Source organism: Eubalaena glacialis, chromosome 8 (assembly GCF_028564815.1).
Source record: "Eubalaena glacialis isolate mEubGla1 chromosome 8, mEubGla1.1.hap2.+ XY, whole genome shotgun sequence".
Classification (NCBI taxonomy): domain Eukaryota; kingdom Metazoa; phylum Chordata; class Mammalia; order Artiodactyla; family Balaenidae; genus Eubalaena; species Eubalaena glacialis.
This window is the reverse complement of record NC_083723.1, coordinates 9,919,762-9,939,768: the sequence shown is the minus strand read 5'-3', so window position 1 is coordinate 9,939,768 and position 20,007 is coordinate 9,919,762. Positions and strand designations below refer to the sequence as shown.

At 44.1% G+C, this 20,007-nt stretch overlaps 1 protein-coding gene across 2 annotated transcripts in view; it reads left to right on the top strand.

The window, feature by feature from the left end:
• Positions 1-2: 2 nt before the first annotated feature.
• OGDH (oxoglutarate dehydrogenase) overlaps positions 3-20,007 on the top strand; it is a 76,740-nt gene continuing 56,735 nt past the window's right edge. The window contains exons 1-3 of one of the 2 annotated variants that reach the window (XM_061198380.1): positions 22-85; positions 1,309-1,459; positions 13,750-13,998. In XM_061198380.1, coding sequence (XP_061054363.1) covers positions 13,777-13,998 — 222 coding nt within the window. In that variant the 5' untranslated portion in view covers positions 22-85; positions 1,309-1,459; positions 13,750-13,776. Of the gene's footprint in view, positions 86-1,308; positions 1,460-13,749; positions 13,999-20,007 lie in introns of both variants that reach the window. The other variant, XM_061198381.1, reaches the window with a different exon arrangement.

The window sequence follows — 20,007 nt, the reverse complement described above, 5'->3', positions numbered from 1 at the left end:
GGCACACGCCGGGGCGGGGCCGAGAGTTTGGTGCCCCGGAGTGGGGTGTCGGCGCCTCATTCGGGTGGAGCTGAGCCGGAGACAGGTAGGCTCGGGCTGCAGCCGGGCTCGGCCGGATTTGGGAGGCTCCGCGCCGGTCGGGCAGGAGGCGGGGGTCGCGGCAGGGGGAAGGCCGCCGCACCCTCGTTGTGGCCGGCGCCCTGGTGACAGGGAGTGAAGCTGGCTGGAGCGGGGCTGACGGGGATAGGTGGGTGGGACGGGGCCTGACAGACGGGCGTGGCAGCCAATGGCGCGGTGGGCGCCTCCTGGCGGGCGGAGATTGGCGGGTGCGGGCGTGCGCAGAGGTCGCGCGGGGCGCGGAGCGGCGCTCCATTGGCTGGAGCGGGCAGGGGGTGGGCCGCGCGGCGGATGTGAGGGAATGGGCGCCGCGGCGCGGGTGACCCCCAAGGTCGAGGAGGCGTCACGTGGGAGTCGCCCGGCAGTGTCCTCTCCCCACCCGGACGGATGGAAGGGTGGCACGCCCTTGAAGAAGCGGCTGCGAATTGTGGGCAGTCCTCCCTTTCCAGAGCGCGGAGGCGCTGGTCGGCTTCTGTCCGGGCTGATCCTTCGCTCCTGGGGTGAACCCTTGAGGAACGGATTACCCCGCAGTACCCCCACTTTTTCAGTACCCCACCGTACTAATCCTCCCTGTGTTCCTTGGGGTGACTCCCTTGAGGAGCGGATTACCCCTCAGTATCCTCTGTGTTCAGTACCCCCTATATCCATCCTCCCTGCCGTCTCCTGGGGTGAACCCTTGAGTGGATTACCCCGCAGCATTTACCTTACTCAGTATCTCTGCCGTGCTCAGCACGCACCGTACCCATTCTCTCCGTGCTCCTCAGCGCGACGCCCTTGTTGAGTGGATTACTTTGCCGCACCCTACCGTACTCTGTACCCATATACTCAGGATCTCTCCATACTCAGCACCCTCGGTACCTATCCTCTATGTGAGCTCTTTGGGGTGACACCCTTGATGCGTAGAATACCCTGCAGTACCCTACCGTACTCAGTACGCCACCATACTCTTCTTTCTTCCAGGGGTTTGATAGCTTATGCTGAGATGAAGTGCATTTCCTCGAGGAACACACTAGTGTACCTTTTCCCTTTTACCTGATGTCAGTGTAAGTTGGGTACAGAGACTTAGTAGAAAACCGGTAGCGAGACACTGAGTAGATAAGAAACTGCTATCTCTGCTTTTCGCCCAGAACAGATGACTCAGGCCTGAGGTGTGAACTCTGTCTTGGGGTTTCTCTGTGCCTTGTTCTGCAGGCCTGCGCTTTGAAGCAGGGACTAGAGGCCCACTTCCAGGTACACTGCTCTGAGCAGCTTTAGGATGAATCGCCTGGGATGAAGCCTTGTTTGCGCTGTGTCAGGACGTGCAGCAGTCCAACCGCACAGATTTTTGTGCAAGACCTGCGCGGTATGAAAATATATAATACTATTCTAGCTTTGCATATTAGCTGAGGACTAGCTCTTGAAAGTTGGAGAAATATCAGAGTATCCTGATTATATTTTTGAGAGCACTTTCCACGTTTCGAGTACTTTTTTTTTCCTTAACAGCTTTATTGAGATACAATTCATGTATCATACAGTTCACTCTTTCAAGTATGCAGTTCAGTGGTTTGTAGTGTATTTACAGTATGCAGCCATCACCAGATTTCAGCATGCGGGATCCGGGATCCAACCCCGCGCCCCCTGCAGTGGAAGCACAGAGTCTTAAAATTCAGTTGCTTTTAAAGACTAACTTTAATTTCAGAAATATGAATTTCTGTTGATTTCATTTAAATTTGAATGCACAGTTTATTAAATGTGAAATATTTACCGTGTTTATTACATGTATATCTTGCATATACATCTATGTGTATCACATCTGCTTTTTTTTTTTTTTAAACATCTTTATTGGAGTATAATTGCTTTACAATGGTGTGTTAGTTTCTGCTTTATAACAAAGTGAATCAGTTATACATATACATATGTTCCCATCACATCTGCTTTTAATCAGTCTTACTCCTCACTGCCCCATTTGACGAAAGTACTGTATCATCTCCATTAAAATTTTTAGGTAGTTTTGTTTTGGGATAATTGTACAATTATTGAGAAATTTATTTTAGAATGGTATAATTTTGAGAAATTGTACATGCAAATCTATTATATGCAGTTATAACAAATCGTACAGAGAGGCCTCAGTGTCCCTTTACCCACTTTTCTCAAATGATAACATTTTACAAAAACTACAGTATTATATGACAACCAGGTATTGACATTGATAACAGTCAAAATGGAGAACATTTCTATCACCACAAGCATCCCTCCTGTTACCTTTTTATGGCCATACGCACTTTCATCCTGCTTCCAATTCCTTAGCTTCTGGCAACCACTAATCTGTTTTCCATTTCTGTAATTTTGACGTGTCAGGAATGTTACATAAGGAGTCTCATACAGTAAGTAACCTTTTGGGGTTGGCTTTTTTCACTAAGCGTAATCCTCTGTAAATGCATGCAGGGTGTTGTCTGTGTCAGCAGTTTGTTCCTTTTTATGCGTCCAGGCTATTGATGTACCACAGTTGATTTAACTCTCCAACCATTGAAGGACGTCTGGATTGTTTCCATTCTTTGGCTATTAAGCTGTTACAAACATTTATATACAGGTTTTTATGTAAACATAAGTTTCCATTTCTCTGAGGTAAATGTCCAAGAGTGTAATCACTAGGTCATATGGTAGTTGCATGTTTAGTTTTTTTTTTTTAGAAATAGACAAACAGTTTTCCAGAGTGACTGTACCATTTTACATTCCCACCAGTAATGTATTTGTGACCCAGTTTCTCCATTTTCTTGCCAGCGTTTGGTGATGTTACCATTTTCTAAAATTTTAGCCATTCTAATAGATGTGTAGTGATTGTGGTTTTAATTTGCATTTCCCTGATGTCTAGTGATACTGAATGTCTTTTCATGTGTTTATTTGCCATGGGTATATCCTCTTCAGTGAAATACCTCTTCATATCTTTTGCCCATTTTGTAATTGGATCATTTGCCTTTTTTAATGTTTCATTTTGAGAATTTCTTATACATTCTAGTCCTTTCCTGGATATGTGGTTTGCAGATATTTTCTCTAGTCTGTAGCTTGTCTTTTTATCTTCTTAACAGTATCTTTTGCAGAGCAAAAGCTTTTAATTTTGATCAAGTCCTGTTTATGAATTTTGTCTTTTATGTGTTGTGCTTTTAGTGTCAAGTTAAGAACTCTTTGCCTGGCTCTAGTTTCTCTTACATACTTTTCTAAAAGTCTTATAGTTTTGTGTTGTACATTTAAATCTATAATCCATTTTGAGTTGATTTCTGTATAAGGTGTGAAGTCTAGTTTGAGTGGTTTCTTTCTTTTCTTTTCCTTTCATTCTTTCTTTTTTTTTTCCCCTCCCCATAGGTATGCAATCAGCAGCATTTGTTGAAAAGACTGTTCTTTCTCCATTGAATTGCTTTTGCTCTTTTGTCAAAAATCAGTTGGTTGTGCTTGTGTGGGTCTGTTCTAGAGTTCTCTATTCTGTTCCATTGGTCTTTTTGTCTATTTCACCATCAGTACCACAAGTCTTGATTATTGCAGCTACATAATAAATCTTGAAATTAAGTAGATTGGTTCTTCCCGCTTCATTATTCTTTTCCAAAATTGTTTCAGCTGATCTAATTCCTTCGCCTTCCCATATAAATTTTAGCATAATCTTGCCTATATCTATAAAAATTTTTGCTGGGATTTTGATAGGAATTGTGTTAAAGTTGTTTATCAATTTGGAGATAACTTCTTTACTATGTTCAATCTTCCAATCCTTAAACAAGGTATGTCTATTTATTTAGGTTTTTTCCTTCCTTCATCAGTGTTTTCTAGTTTTTGGCATACAAGTCCTGCACATGTTTTGTTAGACTTATACTATTTCCTTTAAAAAAATTTTTGTTTTCATGTGTCTGTTGATAGTTTGTAGAAATACAGTTGTTTTTTGTATATTTATCTTGTATCCTGTGACCCTGCTGAATTCACTTATTAGTTCTATGAGTGTTTTTGTAGATTCCTTGAGATTTTGTCATAGATAATCATGTTATCTGCAGATAGTAGTAGTTTTATTTTTTACTCTCTGTTACATATGCTTTTTAGTTCCTTTTCTTGCCTTATTGCACTGGCTGCAACTCTCAGTACTACGCTGAGTAGTAGGGATGAGAGTGGACATCCTTACATTGCTCCCAGTTTTAAAAAGATGCATTCAGTCTTTCACCATTAAGTATGTGTTTGCTGTAGGCTTTTGTGGATGCTTTATATTAAGTTAAAGTTCCCCTTTATTCCTACTTTTCTGAGAGTTTTTATCATGGTTGTTGAATTTTATCAAGTGCTTATCTGCATCTATTGATATGAGCATGTGATTTTTCTTCTCTAGCCTGTCAGTATGGTAGATTACATTGTTTTTTGAATATTGAACTAGCCTTGCATCCCTGGAATAAACCCCGTTAGGTCATGGTGTATAATTGTATTTGTATATTGCTTAATTCTATTCGCTATATTTTGTCAAGGTTATTTATTTATTTATTTGCATCTGTATTCATGAGGAATATGAGTTTAAAGATTTTTTTTTCCTTTTTCTTTTTTCTATCTTTGTCTGGATTTCATTTCAGGGACATACTAGCTTCATGAAATGAATTGGTAAGTTCTCCTCCTTGTATTTTCTGGAAGAGATTTTGTAGGATTGGAGTTAATTAATCTTTAAACATTTGATAGGATTCTATAGTGAAACCATCAGGGCCTGGAAATAACGTTTTCTTTTTTTTTTTTTCTGCACTGCATGGCTTGCGGGATCTTAGTTTCCCAACCAGGGATCGAACCCGTGACCCCTGCAGTGGAAGTGCAGAGTCCTAACCACTGGACCACCAGGGAATTCCCTGGAAATTACTTTATCAGGAGCTTTTAAATTACATGTGAAATTTCTTTAATAGTTATTTCAAATTGGGTGAGTTGTGGTAGTTTGTACTTTCGTTGAGTTTCTCTGTATCCTTGCTGACCTCATGTCTAGCTTTTCCATCTCTTGTTGAAAGGGGTGTTGAAGTTTCCAACTATAATTGTAGGTTTGTCTTTTTCTCCTTTCTCTTTTATTGGTTTGATTCACATATTTTGCAATTATGTTGTTTGGTGCATACACATTTAGAATTGCTATATCCTCTTAGTCGATTAACCGTTTGTCATTAATATCTCTGTGTCTGGTAATCTTCTTTGCTCTGATGTCTACTTTATCTGATAATAATATAGTCCTCCTGCTTTCCTTTGATTAATGTTTTCACGGTATATAATTTTTCATCCTTTCACTTCCAACCTTCCTGTATTGTTACATTTGAAGTTTCTTATATTATTGGATCCTGTTGTTTTATCCATTCTGCCAATCTCTGTTTTCTAATTGGTGTATTTAGGTCATTTACATAACATATCAAGTAATTATTGATGTGTTAGGACTTAAGTCTGCCATTTTATCCTTTATTTCCTTTTTTGTTTTTTGTTCCTCTGCTTTCTTTATCTTGACTTCTTGTGGGTTACTTGAACACATTTTTAAATTCTGCTTTTATTTATATGTAGTGTTTTTGAGTATATCTGTTTGTGTAGCTTTTTTAATGGTTGTCTAGGTATTATATATACATAGTTTATCACAGTATACTGGTGTCATCATTTTATCAGTTTGAATGAAGTATAGAAACCATATCTCTGTTTACATCACTTTACCCTACTCCACTTAAAATTGTCTTTTAACACATTTTTGACTGGAGACATATTACGGCCACAGACGTTAGTTTCTGCAAAAATCCCCCAGTCAGTAATGTGTTAAATATTTCCTTTACGGACATATCATTAGAACCACATCAGATGTGTTGAAATTTTTGCTTCATCAATCACACATCATTTAGAAGATTTCTAGAGGAAAAGGAAATTATATTTACCCATATATTGTCTTTCTGTTGTTCTTTCTTTCTTCATGATGTTGCAGGATTCCTTTTATCATTTACTTTCTGTTTACAGGATTTCCTTTAGCCATTCATTTTGGGTAGGTCTTCTGGCAGCAGATTTTTTTAGTTTTTCTTCATCTAAGAAGATCTTTATTCCCCTTTTGTTCCTGAAGGATATTTTTGCTAGATATAGGATTCTAGATTAACAATTGTTTTCCTTCAACACTTGAAAAGTGTTACGCCACTTTTTCCTGGCCTCCATAGTTTCTGGTGAGAAATATGCTATTCAAGTTGTTTGTAGTTTTCAAAAGCTTGTGATGGGTCTTGGAGTGGATTTCTTTGGGTTTATTTTGTTTGGGGTTCTCTCAGCTTCTTGAATCTATAGGTTTATGTCTTTTTGCCAAATTTGGGGAGTTTTCAGCCATTGTTTGAATACGTTTTCAGCCCCTTCCTCTTTCTGCTCCTCCTGAGATTCTGATGACATTTATATTCAGCATTAGGTCTTTTGTTATAGTCCCACATGTTCCTGAGGTCCTGTTCTTTTTTTTTTTTCCCCAGTCTGTTTTCTCTGTTCAGATTTTGAAATTCCTTTTGTTCATGTTTGTTCATGTTCATGTTCACTGTTTCTTCTTTCTTCAGTTTAACCTATCCATCAAGTTTTTTATTCTGGTTATTGTAATGTTCAGTTCTGAAATTTCCATTTGGTTCTTCTTTATATCTTCTTTTTCTTTACTGAGGCTTTCTACTTTCATTTGTTTCAAGCATGTTCCTAGTTGCTTGTGGAAGCATTTTGATGCTGGCTCTTTGAAAATCTTTGCCAGATAATTCTAACATCTGTGTCATCTTGGTGTTGGTGAGCTTCCTCTGACACTGCCGGGGGGGTAGGAGGTGCTGCCTGGTTATGGAGGTGGAGGCTCCTCACCTGGCCTCCTTGGTGTCTGTGGGTAGGGACTCCTTGTTACTGCTGTGTGGGTGTAATTTCCCAATTACACCTTTGTGATTCCACCCTGCCTGGGAAGGGAGAGGTGCTGCCCTGTTACTGCTGGGCGAGTGTAGAATCCAGGCTCCCTCCTAGATAGTTGGGGTGGGGAGGGTGGCTCATTGTCACCTGGTGGGGATGGAAGTCCCTGATCTCCTCTGACACTACCAGGTGGAGTGGGAGTGGGCCACAGTGTTTCTGTGGGGTTGGTTGCAGTAGAGTGGTTATTGTCTAAAAATATTCTGTCCTGCTAGGCTGCCCCATTCCTGGTCCTTTGGCCAGAGAGGACAGACTTTTACTGCAGCTATTTTTTTTGGTCTACATTAGTTGGTATTTCTGGGTTACCAGCTTCTTCAGCACGTAGCCTGGAATATATGAGGCAAAAGGAAAACCGAGAACTCAATGTTCAGTCTTTTTGGGCCCTGAGGTCCCTTCCCAGTCTGTCTCCTCTCCACCTTTCAGAGTCTTTTGTTTTATTTTGTGTTAAATGAAGCATCTCATGTTTTTAGCTGCATTTAGTGGGAAACAGAAGTCCTGTATGTGCTTTTTAAATTTTTAATAAATATTGACAAGTGTCCTTGCTTTCCATAAAAATTTAATAATTTCTACTTTAACCAACACCTTTAAAAAGTGCCTGTTTACCTATACCATACACCACTGCAGTCAGGGCACCTTTGGTAACACAGTGCTGGTCTGGGAAGGATGGATCAGTCTTCAGACCCATGCACTGAAGCTTGTTTGGGGTTCCCACTTCAGAGGTGGAAGTCCCCCCCCCCCCCCAGCAATCTGGTCAGCTACCCACTCCAAATTTACTTCTGTTTAGTTTTACCTTGGGAACTTCAGCTTTTTAAGACATATCATTAGTTGTGGGGTGGGTTGTTTTTTTTTTTTTTTCTGGTAGGTTGTAGTCCTTTAGTCATAAAAATACTTTTTTAAAAAAAATAAATTTATTTATTTTTGGCTGTGTTGGGTCTTTGTTACTGCGTGTGGGCTTTCTCTAGTTACAGTGAGTGGGGGCTACTCTTCGTTGCGATGCGCAGGCTTCGCATTGCGGTGGCTTCTCTTGTGGAGCACGGGCTCTAGGTGTGCGGGCTTCAGGAGTTGTGGCACGTGGGCTCAGTAGTTGTGGCTCGCAGGCTCTAGAGTGCAGTGTCAGTAGTTGTGGCGCACGGGCTTAGTTGCTCCGCGGCATGTGGGATCTTCCCGGACCAGGGTTGGAACCCGTGTCCCCTGCATTGGCAGGCGGATTCTTAACCACTGTGCCACCAGAGAAGTCCCATAAAAGTACTTTTAAAGTGTGCAAAGTTCTTTCATGTTTGTATCATAATTACAAAAAACATTGAGGGAGCAGAAGTGATTGCTTCCTTCACTTTATGGCAAAGGAAACTGAACACAGATCAAGTGACACATTTAAGGCTCACACAGCAAGGAAGAGTCACTCTGCCTGTTTGCCCTGCAGGCTCAACCGCCGTTTCTGTCTAATAATGGCAAAATACCTTTGTAGTTTAAGAGTACTTGCACTACCTCTCAATCCCTCAGTTTATGTTTGATGAGGCATCACAAGTGAAAGACGTTGCATTCTCTTGAGATTCTCAACCAGTAAGAGAAAATTGGTACTTGTGCTCTCTCTGTACATAATGTCTTTGTATCACTGCTAAAACTAGAATAATGGATTAACAGTCATAGGTATGTAGTAAGCATTGTTTTCTTGATTCATCGTGAAAATCTTAATGCGTCCAAAACAAAAAACAAAAAACAAAAAACCTCTCAAGGTAAGTTTTTTAAAAATGGTTCTTAGGCAACACACAATGGTAACAATCATTTAATGATGCATGTGCTTTTCCCTAAAAGACTCATGTCCTGAGAAGTTGCCCAGGCTGTTTTTGCCTCTTTAATTACTCCTCTGCGTAGCCAGCATGAGGGTGGTAGACGTCGGGAGTCAGTTTATCTCCTCATCCTGTGAATGGGGAGGTGGCCTTGGGTAAGGTGTGTGCTGCCTGACTGGGGAATGTCCAGGCACAGATAAAGTTCTGTTTTATTTTCCTAAGGGTAGAGCACTGAACCCTTAAAAACAAATTTTGCTTTGGTTTTGGGGGGTTTTTTAATGTTATTTTTCTCAAATGTATAGATTTATACTTGCATTTTGAAATTAATGGGTTACAGATAGTGTCACTTTGTGTACTTTATTGATAGGGATAGGCTCGTTTATGTTTCTTCTTAGACTTTTTTAAAAACAACTTTATTGAGGGGCTTCCCTGGTGGTCCAGTGGTTGGGACTCCATGCTTCCACTGCAAGGGGGCGCGGGTTCGATCCCTGGTTGGGGAACTAGGATCCCACATGCCGCGCGGTATGGCAAAAAAAATAAATAATAAAGTTTAGGTTTGAGCAAATCTATTCACAAACATTTAAAAGCAAAAAACTTTATTGAGGTATAATTCATATACCATACAATTCACCCATTTAAATTGTACAATTTAACATTTTACAGTATATCAGAAGGTTGTGAAACCATCAGCATTATCTATCAATAGTTTTAGAACATTTTCATTCCCCGCCCCCCCCAAAAAAAAAAAAAAAACCCATACCCATTAGTTGTCATGTCTTATCCTTGCTACCCCCAGTCCTGGGCTTTCTGTCTGTATCAGTTTGCCTCTTTTGAACATCTTCGTATAAATGAAGTCATACAACATGTTGTGTTTTTTGTGTGTGAATGACTGTTTTCACTTAAAAGTTTCAAAGTTCATCTGTGTTGCAAGAGATATCAGTATTTCATTCCTTTACATTGCCTAATACTATTACATGGTATGGCTATACCACATTCTGAATACCCATTGATCAGTTGATGGACATTTGAGTTGTTCCCACTTTTTGGCTTGTATAGTGCTACAGTGAACATCCGTGTACAAGGTCTTGTGTGGACATATGTTTTTGTTTTTCTTGGTTGTATACCTAGGGGTGGAGTTGCTGAGTCATATGGTAATTCTATGTTTAAATTTTTGAGGAACTGCCAAACTGTTTTCCAAAGTGACTGCACCAGCTTACATTCGCACCAGAATTGTATGAGGGTTCTAAATTCTTCATGTTCTCTCCAACACTTGCTTGTATTGATTGTATCTAATCTAGTGGGCATGAAGTGGTATCTTGTTGTGGTTTTGATTTGCATTTTTTTCCCTAATGACTAATGATGTTGAGTATCTTTTAATGTGCTTATTGGTCATTTGTGTGTCTTCTTTGGAAAAATGTCTGTTCGTATCCTTTGACAATTTTTAAAAAATTAATCAATTTATTTATTTGGCTGTGTTGTGTCCTAGTTGTGGCACGAGGGCTCCTAGTTGTGCTGCATGCAGCACGCAAACTCTTAGTTGCGTCATGTGGGGTCCAGTTCCCTGACCAGGGATCGAACCCGGGCCCCCCCTGCATTGGGAGCTTGGAGTCTTAACCACTGCGCCACCAGGGAAGTCAATTTTGGCAATTTTTTTTTTAATTATTTATTTTTATTTTATGGCTGCGTTGGGTCTTCGTTTCTGTGCTAGGGCTTTCTCTAGTTGCGGCAAGTGGGGGCCACTCTTCATCGCAGTGCGCGGGCCTCTCATTATCGCGGCCTCTCTTGTTGCGGAGCACAGGCTCCAGACACGCAGGCTCAGTAATTGTGGCTCACGGGCCTAGTCGCTCCGTGGCATGTGGGATCTTCCCAGACCAGGGCTCGAACCCGTGTCCCCTGCATTGGCAGGCAGATTCTCAACCACTGCGCCACCAGGGAAGCCCTGGCAATTTTTTGATTGGGTTATTTTTATTTTCATTATTGAGTTATAAGAGTTCTTATCAGCTGTATGATTTGCAAATATTCCTTTTACTCTTAGACTGTCTTCTCTTTTTTGATGGTGTCCTTTGAAGCACGAAAGTTTTTATTTTGATGAAGTCCAGTTTGTCTATTTTTTTTGTTGTTTGTCCTTCTGGTGTCCTAAGACACGTTGTTTGTCTCAAGGCTATGAAAATTTACTCCATTTTAACTTGAAAGTTATAAAACTTCGAAGAGTCTTACAGTTTTAGCTCTTACATTTAGGTCTTTGATCCATTTTGAGTTAATTTTGTATACGGTGTGAGACAGGGGTCCAAACTTCATTTTTTCACATGTGGATCTCCAGTTGCCCCAGCACCGTCTGTTGAAAAGACTATTCTTTCCCCATTGAGAATTTTTGGCCCCCTTGTCAAGTAGAAATATTGTTCTAAACCACAAGTCAGAACACTTGGACTTTTTGGACAATCCGAAGCTTTCATGAAAGTGTTTGAACAATTCAATGTTTCTACCAAAAATGGTGCACTATTCATAATGTTGACTCTGGAATTGGAAGCATGGAATCTGAACCTACCAAAATCTGAAATGTATATACCTGCTCTCTGCTCTGTGGGTCCATCAGATCGTGGATAGAGAACAGCTGTTCCTGGTCTTCCCGGGGTGGAGGCTGGGGATGTTAAGCCATCTGCTGAAGGGCAGGTTTTCCGATGAGTCATCTTAAGGGAAGTTTGAAAATTGCTAGTAACAGTGCTCGGCAACACTGATCTATTTGTCAGATTCGGTGACTGTAGATAGCTAGGTAACGTGGTTTGTTCATAGTATCATATTGGAAGGACTGCATTGGGAAGAACCCAAGAAACGAGCAGTTTTGTGCTTGTCAGTGTGGTGCCTGTTAATTGGGTATCGCAGCAACTGAATAATGACAGTTAATGGAGGTGATGATACTGCTGTGTTCTAGGAGAAAACCCCAACTCAGAGGCCATCGAGTGTTTCAAGCTGCCTAGATAATAATGACATTGGAGGAAAAAAATGAGTGTTTTCCTTTGGACCTGAATTTTTAAAAAATTAACGTGGAAAGCAGCAGTAGTAGTATTTTTGCCATCAGTGTCTTTCTTTGCCTATTAGAGAAAATGGGAGTATAGCTGGAGGTAGGAAGAACTACTGAAGTTACTTAAGGTTAAAAAGAAAAGGAGTTAAGATGGCATTCTATAGCAAAATATAGGCTTGTTCATCTCTAATTTTTAAGGAGCAAGTTTTTGTTTGTTGTTTAGTTGGTTTGTAAAGTACCTGTTCTGCTTTTCCCTTTTGCTGACCTGTCTTTTCTCAGCAGCAGAACAGGCCAGACACGCTGTCTGTCAGTGTCCTTTATGCGTATTCTGATCATATTTGGCTTAAGAGGAAGGGTTCTTATAAACAGTGTAGAGGATAGTTTATGTAACATTTATTTCTGGGTAGTTCTCAGCATGTCTCAGAGCTTGGATTTCCTTCAGGCAGGAGTGGAGGTGGGGTGTAATTCCAACTTTACAGCCAGGGCACTTGCTTAAAGGCAGATTTAAGGGCAACCATGTGTTAGGCCAGCAGGCACCATATCTCAGGGCAGAGGGCTGTGGTGAGCCTCGCCCCTGCCCTGGGGCTCCCTTCCCCTCCCACAGCCTCTTTCGCTTTGACTGGAAGGTGCCGGGATTTTTATGGGGAGAGGAACTGCACAGTGTCCTTATCCCTTCCTGACTGGGTCCCTTCCCAGAGGCATCTGGATTCTGACGCGTGCTTGGAAGTGGTTCAAGACCCCTCCGGGGACAGTCTAAACTCTTTCATGGTCTGGTGGGTGCATCAGCTGCTTTTGTAAAATGGCTAGTGTAGATAGAGTTACATACTAGATTTAGTAAAATTACAATCCTCAAACTCAAGGTCCATTCAACCTTGGGGAAAACTTAAACTCAGAAAAGTGACCTGTAAAACAGAAGAGTAAGCGCCTGCCTTCTAGGGAGTTGGTGGGGTTCGTGAAGAGTCCTAACATGTCAAGTTGATGACCATAGAGCGCCCCAAGGTAGGTGGACCCTTCTGTAGTCCTTGCTGCCCGTGCTTCCTCTTGCGGAGCCCGCTCCCTCGCTTGTCAGCCCTCCTCCCGCTCCCAGTCTTAGGGAACGGGGGTCAGCACCCCTGGCTGTCCAGTGAGTCCACCTCTCCTGCCAGACAAGACGATTCTTGCTCTTCCCGTGTTCTTCGCACCTTTCCACCTCTCTGTCTTTCCTCCTCCTGATTCTTATATTTAGCATGCCTGCCGTCCCCACCTCTCCAGAGCTGAATCCTCCCTGTGCTCCACGCCCTTCCCCAAGCTTTCCCAGCCGCTGGAAAGGGACACCTGCGAGGAGCAAGTTCTCCCATGGAGTACTGTTGGCATTTTCTGTGCCTCTCAAGCGCTCAGTGCTGTCGCTGTAATTTTTAATTTTTTAAATTGTTTTTCTGCTGCTCAAAGATAAATTATTTGAGGGTGAGCAAAATATTTTTCCAATGTCTCCACGTTCTCCAGAATACCGTGAGTCCAGCGGGTACTCGGTAGTCTCCGGATAGATTAGAAAGTATCTTTGTCATTTTACAATTAATATTAATCTAATCATTAATTAATCTTTGTTGCCTTTTCCTATAATTGTTTTATACAACGTATAAACTTATAGGGCGTCACATATTTATCATGATATATCGTATCCCTCAAACTAGATTGAAACTTGCAGGCGAAGACCATAATCTCTGCAGCTGTGTTCTCTCCTCCCCATGTCGAGCACAGGCCCTGTACATAGAAGGTTGGTCAGTTTGACTACCTCCTGCTGTGTCGTGCTCTCTGAAGCAGGGCACGTGGCCACAAATGCATTTACAGGGTCTTTCTCCTCCAGCCACAGTCTGCGAGGTTTTCCCCCAGTAGCCTTGTCTGCTACAATGCTCTTTCTAACTTTTCTTTCTTTTTTTGGTGCAGACAGTCGTGAGAGACTTCAGGACAAGAATGTTTCACTTAAGGACTTGTGCTGCTAAGTTGAGGCCATTGACGGCTTCCCAGACTGTGAAGACATTTTCACAAAACAGACCAGCAGCAGCTAGGACGTTTGGGCAGATCCGGTGCTATACTGCCCCCGTTGCTGCGGAGCCCTTCCTCAGCGGGACTAGTTCGAACTATGTGGAGGAAATGTACTATGCTTGGTTGGAAAACCCCAAAAGTGTACACAAGGTAAGGCTCGGAGGAGCAGGTGTCTTCGTGTGTTTGGAGTCTTGGCCGATGGTGGCTGGCCGTCCAGGTAAGTGCATGTGTTCTGAGGACCATCGAGAAGGAAGGCAGGCAGGTGGCTGGATGCCCCACCGACCCGAGTTCTCTGCGTCAGCCCAGCTCGGCCGTCACACCAGGCCCAACTGGAACCGCCTTCTCTGGAGCGGCGTGTCCCTCTCTCCGTGTGTGGTGCGCTCAAGGCTTTGCTCCCTGGAACAGCCAACGTGTTAAACCGGCAAGGATGTAGAGAAGCACTTGCACCACTCCCAGGCTCTCACCAAGGCTGCTGCAGGACGGTGATGCCGCAGAAAGGAAGCCCACGGAAGGAAAGACCCCGCAGGAAGCTCCTCTGTCCCTCTGTCCTCGGAACACCTGAAAACCATTTCATGTGATTTCTGTATAAATGACATTTTAGATCAGTATGTTCACGTTTTTCTCTTGTATTTGAAAGTAAATTCTGTGAAGTCTTCCTTCTAATTTCTCTGTATTAACCAGTGAGGCTCTTCCTTAGAGCCTCTCTCTTCACACGTTTACTTGATACAGAGCGTGCCTAGTGGGAGCACTTCTTCACAGCATTTTGGCCAGTGATATTTATGCGTTTTGATGACCGTTTCTTGGTTTTCAGGTCAGGCAGCTGGCCCAGCGGAAGCTGGAGGGTAGACCCCCAAGTTGCTCAGACTCCTTGTGCCCCGTTGCGGGGTGTGTGAAGGAGACAGTACGTGTGAGGTGCTCAGGGTCTGCGCAGAGGAAGTGCCCCCCGGAGGCTGGCTGTCGTCACTGTTGATCTGGTTCTTTCCTTGTGAATTTTAGGGACTTGTTATCTAAAGGCAGCCTGCTTCCATTGGGCCCTTGAGCGTAAGCTTTACCCTTTTACCCTGAAGCATTAGTGACATTTAGATTGGGTACGTTTGACTGCGGGAGCCACCAGCCCCGTTTCATCAGGAATGCCGCCTCTTGGTCTGAACCTCCTTGCCCAGCAAGGTTTCCATGGCAACCTGGAAGCTGCATTGCTCCGTGAGCAAGATGAGACCTGGTTTCCTATGGGAGGAGATCTGGGGTGTGTTTCCCAAGACTGTAGACAAATGCACTGCCCGGAGAGAAGTGCCTCTGCCTGTGATGTCAGCTATTAGCGGTTTCTGAAGACAGTTGCTACAAGGTTATCTCTCAAATAAACTTAACCCAGAGGTTTCAGAATCAGACTTTCATCTTGTGTCCAGGCTGTCCCTTGCCTTCCTTTTCTCAGACGTAACCTCTTTGTGGAACCAACCAAGTCTTCTTAAGTTATATTTGGTTTTAGGGAGAATAGCACCTGAGTGAGTTATTGCGAGTTAACAGGGATCTAGGTCGGGGAACGTCCGTGTGTGAATGCCTGGCGTCACGGGAATGGGTTGCAGTGGAGAAGCACACTGTGGCTCTGTGGTGCAGAGCTCTGGAAAGTGGGGCTGAAAGCATCACAGTGGCTGTTACCATTATTAGTATTTGTATTAATATCATTATCGTTATTGCTTTAAAAAAATCGTTTAAAAGACTTATTCTGTAGAGCAGTTTTAGGTTTATAGCAAAATTGAGGGGAAGGTACAGAGATTTGCCATGTACCCCTGCCCCCCACATGCAGTCTCCCCGCCATCAACACCCCCACCAGAGTTACAACATTTGTTACAGTTGATGAACCTACATTGACGGGTCATCATCACCCAAAGCCCATAGTCTACATTAGGGTTCACTCTTGGTGGTGTGCATTCTGTGGTTTTGGACAAATACATAATGCCATGTATCACCATTATAGTATCATAGAGAATATTTTCACTGCCCTAAAAATGCTTTGTGCTCCACCTATTCTTTTTTTTTTTTTTAATTTATTTTTTATTTATTTATTTTTGGCTGCGTTGGGTCTTCGTTGCTGCGTACGGGCTTTCTCTAGTTGCGGCGAGCAGGGGCTACTCTTTGTTGCGGTGCGCGGGCTTCTCATTGTGGTGGCTTCTCTTGTTGCGGAGCACGGGCTCTAGGCGCACGGGCTCAGTAGTTGTGGCACGTGGGCTCAGTAGTTGTGGCTCGCAGGCCCCATTGCGCAGCCTCAGTAGTTGTGGCATGTGGGCTCAGTAGTTGTGGCACGCAGGCTCAGTAGTTGTGCTCCACCTATTCTTGAAAAGTATTTTTATCACATGGTGTCAAGGAAGGTAACACTTGGGGGTTCTCAGGTTGCATGGGATGGTCACCGTGTCCATCTGTCCCAGGGATGAGGACAGCACAGTGAGAGGACTACTGACAGGCACAGATGCAGCCTGCTGAGGAAGAATCCAGAGTGAGGATTGGGTCCTTGGGCTCCGCGGGTCAGAGCAAGCACCTCTTTAGCACCTCTTTGAGAGATTCTGCGGGGGATATGGGTAAAGGATCTCAAAAAAGGACTTTTCAGTTTAATAAGAGAATACATGCAGATTGGCGTCTTTGGGCCAGATTTTATGTGCTGGTTTCTGTGTCAGGATTCTCCAGGGGACACAGCGTCTCCTTGAGGGAGAGGGATAGGATGGTGTAAATCAGTGGACATTTACAATGGCAGTGTCCCTCCACGGCCATCCCAGCAAAGTGGACTTGATCGCCTCTCCAAGTTGAATTAGGCCCAATACCTGTTGTATGCTCATTTTTTGAGTGACAGGATCCAGAGCTTTCATCAGATTTTCAAAGGCATTTGTGACCCACGGAAGGCCTTGGAAATCGTTGGCTTTATTAAGAATGCTTCTTTTGTGCTCTGTGTTAGAAAAAATAGTTTAGGGAGAGATAAAGAAAATTAGGTTTTAAGATTTAGATTGATCATCTTTCTGATCTCTCATTTCTGCATCAGATAAGGGATGTCAAATTCCTTGTCCTGAGAGCTGGTTCTGTCATCATCCTCCTCCCTCCCTTTGCAGAGGGCTTATGAGGAACTGCTAGGACTGAATTTTTTTGTGTTCAGCAGAAACAGCACAAATTTAGCATCTCCCCCTCCCTGCCCTTCTACGCTCTGCTTTCCTATTATTTTTTAAACTTTTTATGACGTTTTCAAACATACAATAGGGGTGTCAATTACAAATTGACACTTAACCATCTACCTTTACAAGGATCAAATTATGAGCTCTGCAGCTGCTGGCCTTCAACACCCCCTGAAAGGAGTTCAGGGGGTGGAGATCAGGAATGAAGCACCCTGTGCTCTGGGAAAACCCGGGAGAACAGGTCTTCAGATAGATATTTTCAGGAGAAGATTTTATGAGCCCAATTCTGTCATCTCCCTGTATCTAGAAAAGCACTAAAATCCTTCATGGTGCTGTCTGCTCCTCGTGACTAGCAACAACCTTCTGCAAAAAATACGTGCTCGATTGCATGTACTCCCCCTTCACCAAAATCACAAATATACTGACCTTCCCCCCTACCCCTTTGGAGCAGTTTCTCGGAGCTATCTGAAATGCTGTCTCCCGGGCTATAGTCCTCATTTTGCCCCAAATAAAACTTAACTCACAACTCTCACGTTGTGCTTTTTTTTTCCTCCCCCAGTTGACAGGAGTGTGAAATGAGCCTCCGTGAGGAGACCCATCACGCAACTTCAGTAGCTCTCTGCAGTTTGCCAGTCTTTAAAAATCTGTTCCTTCCCCACTTACTTTTCTGTCATAAATGCATCTGAGTGGCTCTATCAAGGGAATGGTTTCTTCACCACACTTAACAAAATTAACAAGATACTTCTCTAATACTATAATCTCATCCTCAGTCTATATTCAGCTGTTTGTGATTATCTTAAAGCTGCCCTTTCACGTTTGACTTTATAATTTACTTTATAATTTTGTCGTATCCCTATTTTTAAAGAAAACTTTTGTTTCTAAATGTTTAATGGGGAATGTTATGTTTGTGGTAAAGTAATCAAGCATTTCAGCGGTGCAAGCCCCCGAGCGCTCCCCGTGCCTCTGCGCCCAGTTACCTGGCCGGCCCAGGGTCTGCCTTTGCACTCCGTCTCGCCGCCCCTCTCCTCTTTGTCCCTTGGTGTGGTCCTCTCCTAGACAGCCGTCTCTTCCCCATCATTTTCTCCAGTCCGGCCTCTGCGCTCCAGTCTTAAACACCTTGTCAAGTGTAGCTCGCCCCTTGACCCCCTAGGACCCGTCAGCCAGGGCCTGTTCGGTCAGCGTGCGAAGCCCTCCCTCATTAAGGTCTTGGCCATGTTGGGGACAAGTCAGATGGTGGCATCTTATTTTTATTTATGTCTTAAAAACAGAGTCAAAGCCAGATTGCCTTTGTTAGTGTTTCACACAGACAGGTAATTGGGAGTTGCTGAGCCCTCACCGGGCCCCTCCTGTGCAGCAGAGGCAGGTGCCCGCCCTCACCTCCACCCCCGCCACAGTCACAGCGTGGTGTCGGCCCTGTGCCCTCTCCACCCTGTGGTGCCCTTTGTGCCCCTGCTTACTGGGCCACCACGGCCGTCCTTGGTGCATCGGAGCTCACTTCCCCTGCCTGGGCCTCCTCAGTGACCTCTGCCCACTTCCTAAAAGCCTGTCTTCCTCGTCTTGCTGACTGCGTCCATTTCCTCTCCTGCCTTCTGCGGGCCGGCTCCCACGTGTAGTAACAGCTCTCTGGTCCAGTGTGGTCACCACAAGAGCTCTGTGCGGCGCTCGACCTGCAGATCCTAGACTCTCGGTCCCACCTCTCTGAGCTCGGCCATGCCACCCTTCTGGCCCGGGCACTTCTGCTTCTTCCTTCCATGCTCGTGAAACACAATGCTGTTATTTTCTGTAATTGAACCAGACAAGCAGAGCAGAAAGAGACACACGTCGTCCCCAGTATGGGGTGACACCGTTCCTTTTTATTCTGCAGCTTTGAAACTGCCTTGGCTGCACTTTAAAAACTCAGCCGCGGTTCGCCCTAGTTCTTTGCTGGCCTTGGGGAAAAACACACATGTGGTATACTTCATGGGCTTTCAGTGATCGAGGCTGTTAAACCTCACTTTGAAGTTCCCCCTCCATACTCAGCTTCCTAAATCAGGATGAATCTCAACCCTGGTGACTTTTTGTGTTAAATCGACTAAACCAACTAAGGACATCTTCCCTAACTTCAGTATAGTATTTTACTCTTAAAGGATTTGTGTTTATACCGTCAGGGACATAAAATTAACACCTTTGGAAAGTGTAAGGGTCCTGAAGCAGTGCCTTCACCTTATGTGTGTAGCAGTTTGCAGCTCGTGACAGTTTGATTGGAGGACTGAGTCGAGTGGCTGCCAGGAGGTGTGAGTGTGCAGGGCCCGCTAGCTCGCGGGCCCGTGGGGACTTCGGGAAGCCGAGCACAGTTAGAATACAGAGTAAACCCCACCGGCTTCTGCAGGGAAGCGCCAGTCGTTCTGAGTTTTGAAGGGTAAGGAAGGGGCCTGGCCAGGGACCGGGTGGCTGTACCCAGAAGAGGCACGTGTGAAGGCAGAGGGCCGCAGGGGCCCGGGAAGGGCCGGGGGGCACTCAGCGAGCACTCACGAGGCTCCTGGGAGGCTCGGCGCCAGGAGCCCAAGGCAGCAAAGTGAAGACCAGCAGTTTGAGCTGCGACGTACGTGGAGAGGCCCCGAGATCAAGCCGAGGGGTGTTGGCTTAGTTTGTGAAACGCTGTGGGAGTGTGGACCCCTGAGCAGTTGGCAGAAAGTGAGGGTGTCAGGCGCTGATGGAGAGCTAACTAAGCCTGCGGTGGCCGGAGGGCGGGCTGGGAGTAAAGGCGTGCTGCATCTTTGGGAGCATGATTTTTTAATGACCGTCCTTTTGTACTGTATTTTAAGCAAGAATCGTGGGTTTTTAAATGTCAGTGATAACTGGAGAGAGAGATCCAGAGCGACCTCAAGGGGAAGGTGGACACCAAGAGCAAGAAAGGAGCGAGTCAACCTCGGGGCCGGGGCAGCTTTTTTTTTTTTTTTTTTTTTTTTTTGGTCGCACCAGGTCTTAGTTGTGGCAGGCGGACTCTTTAGTTGTGGCATTCAGGCTC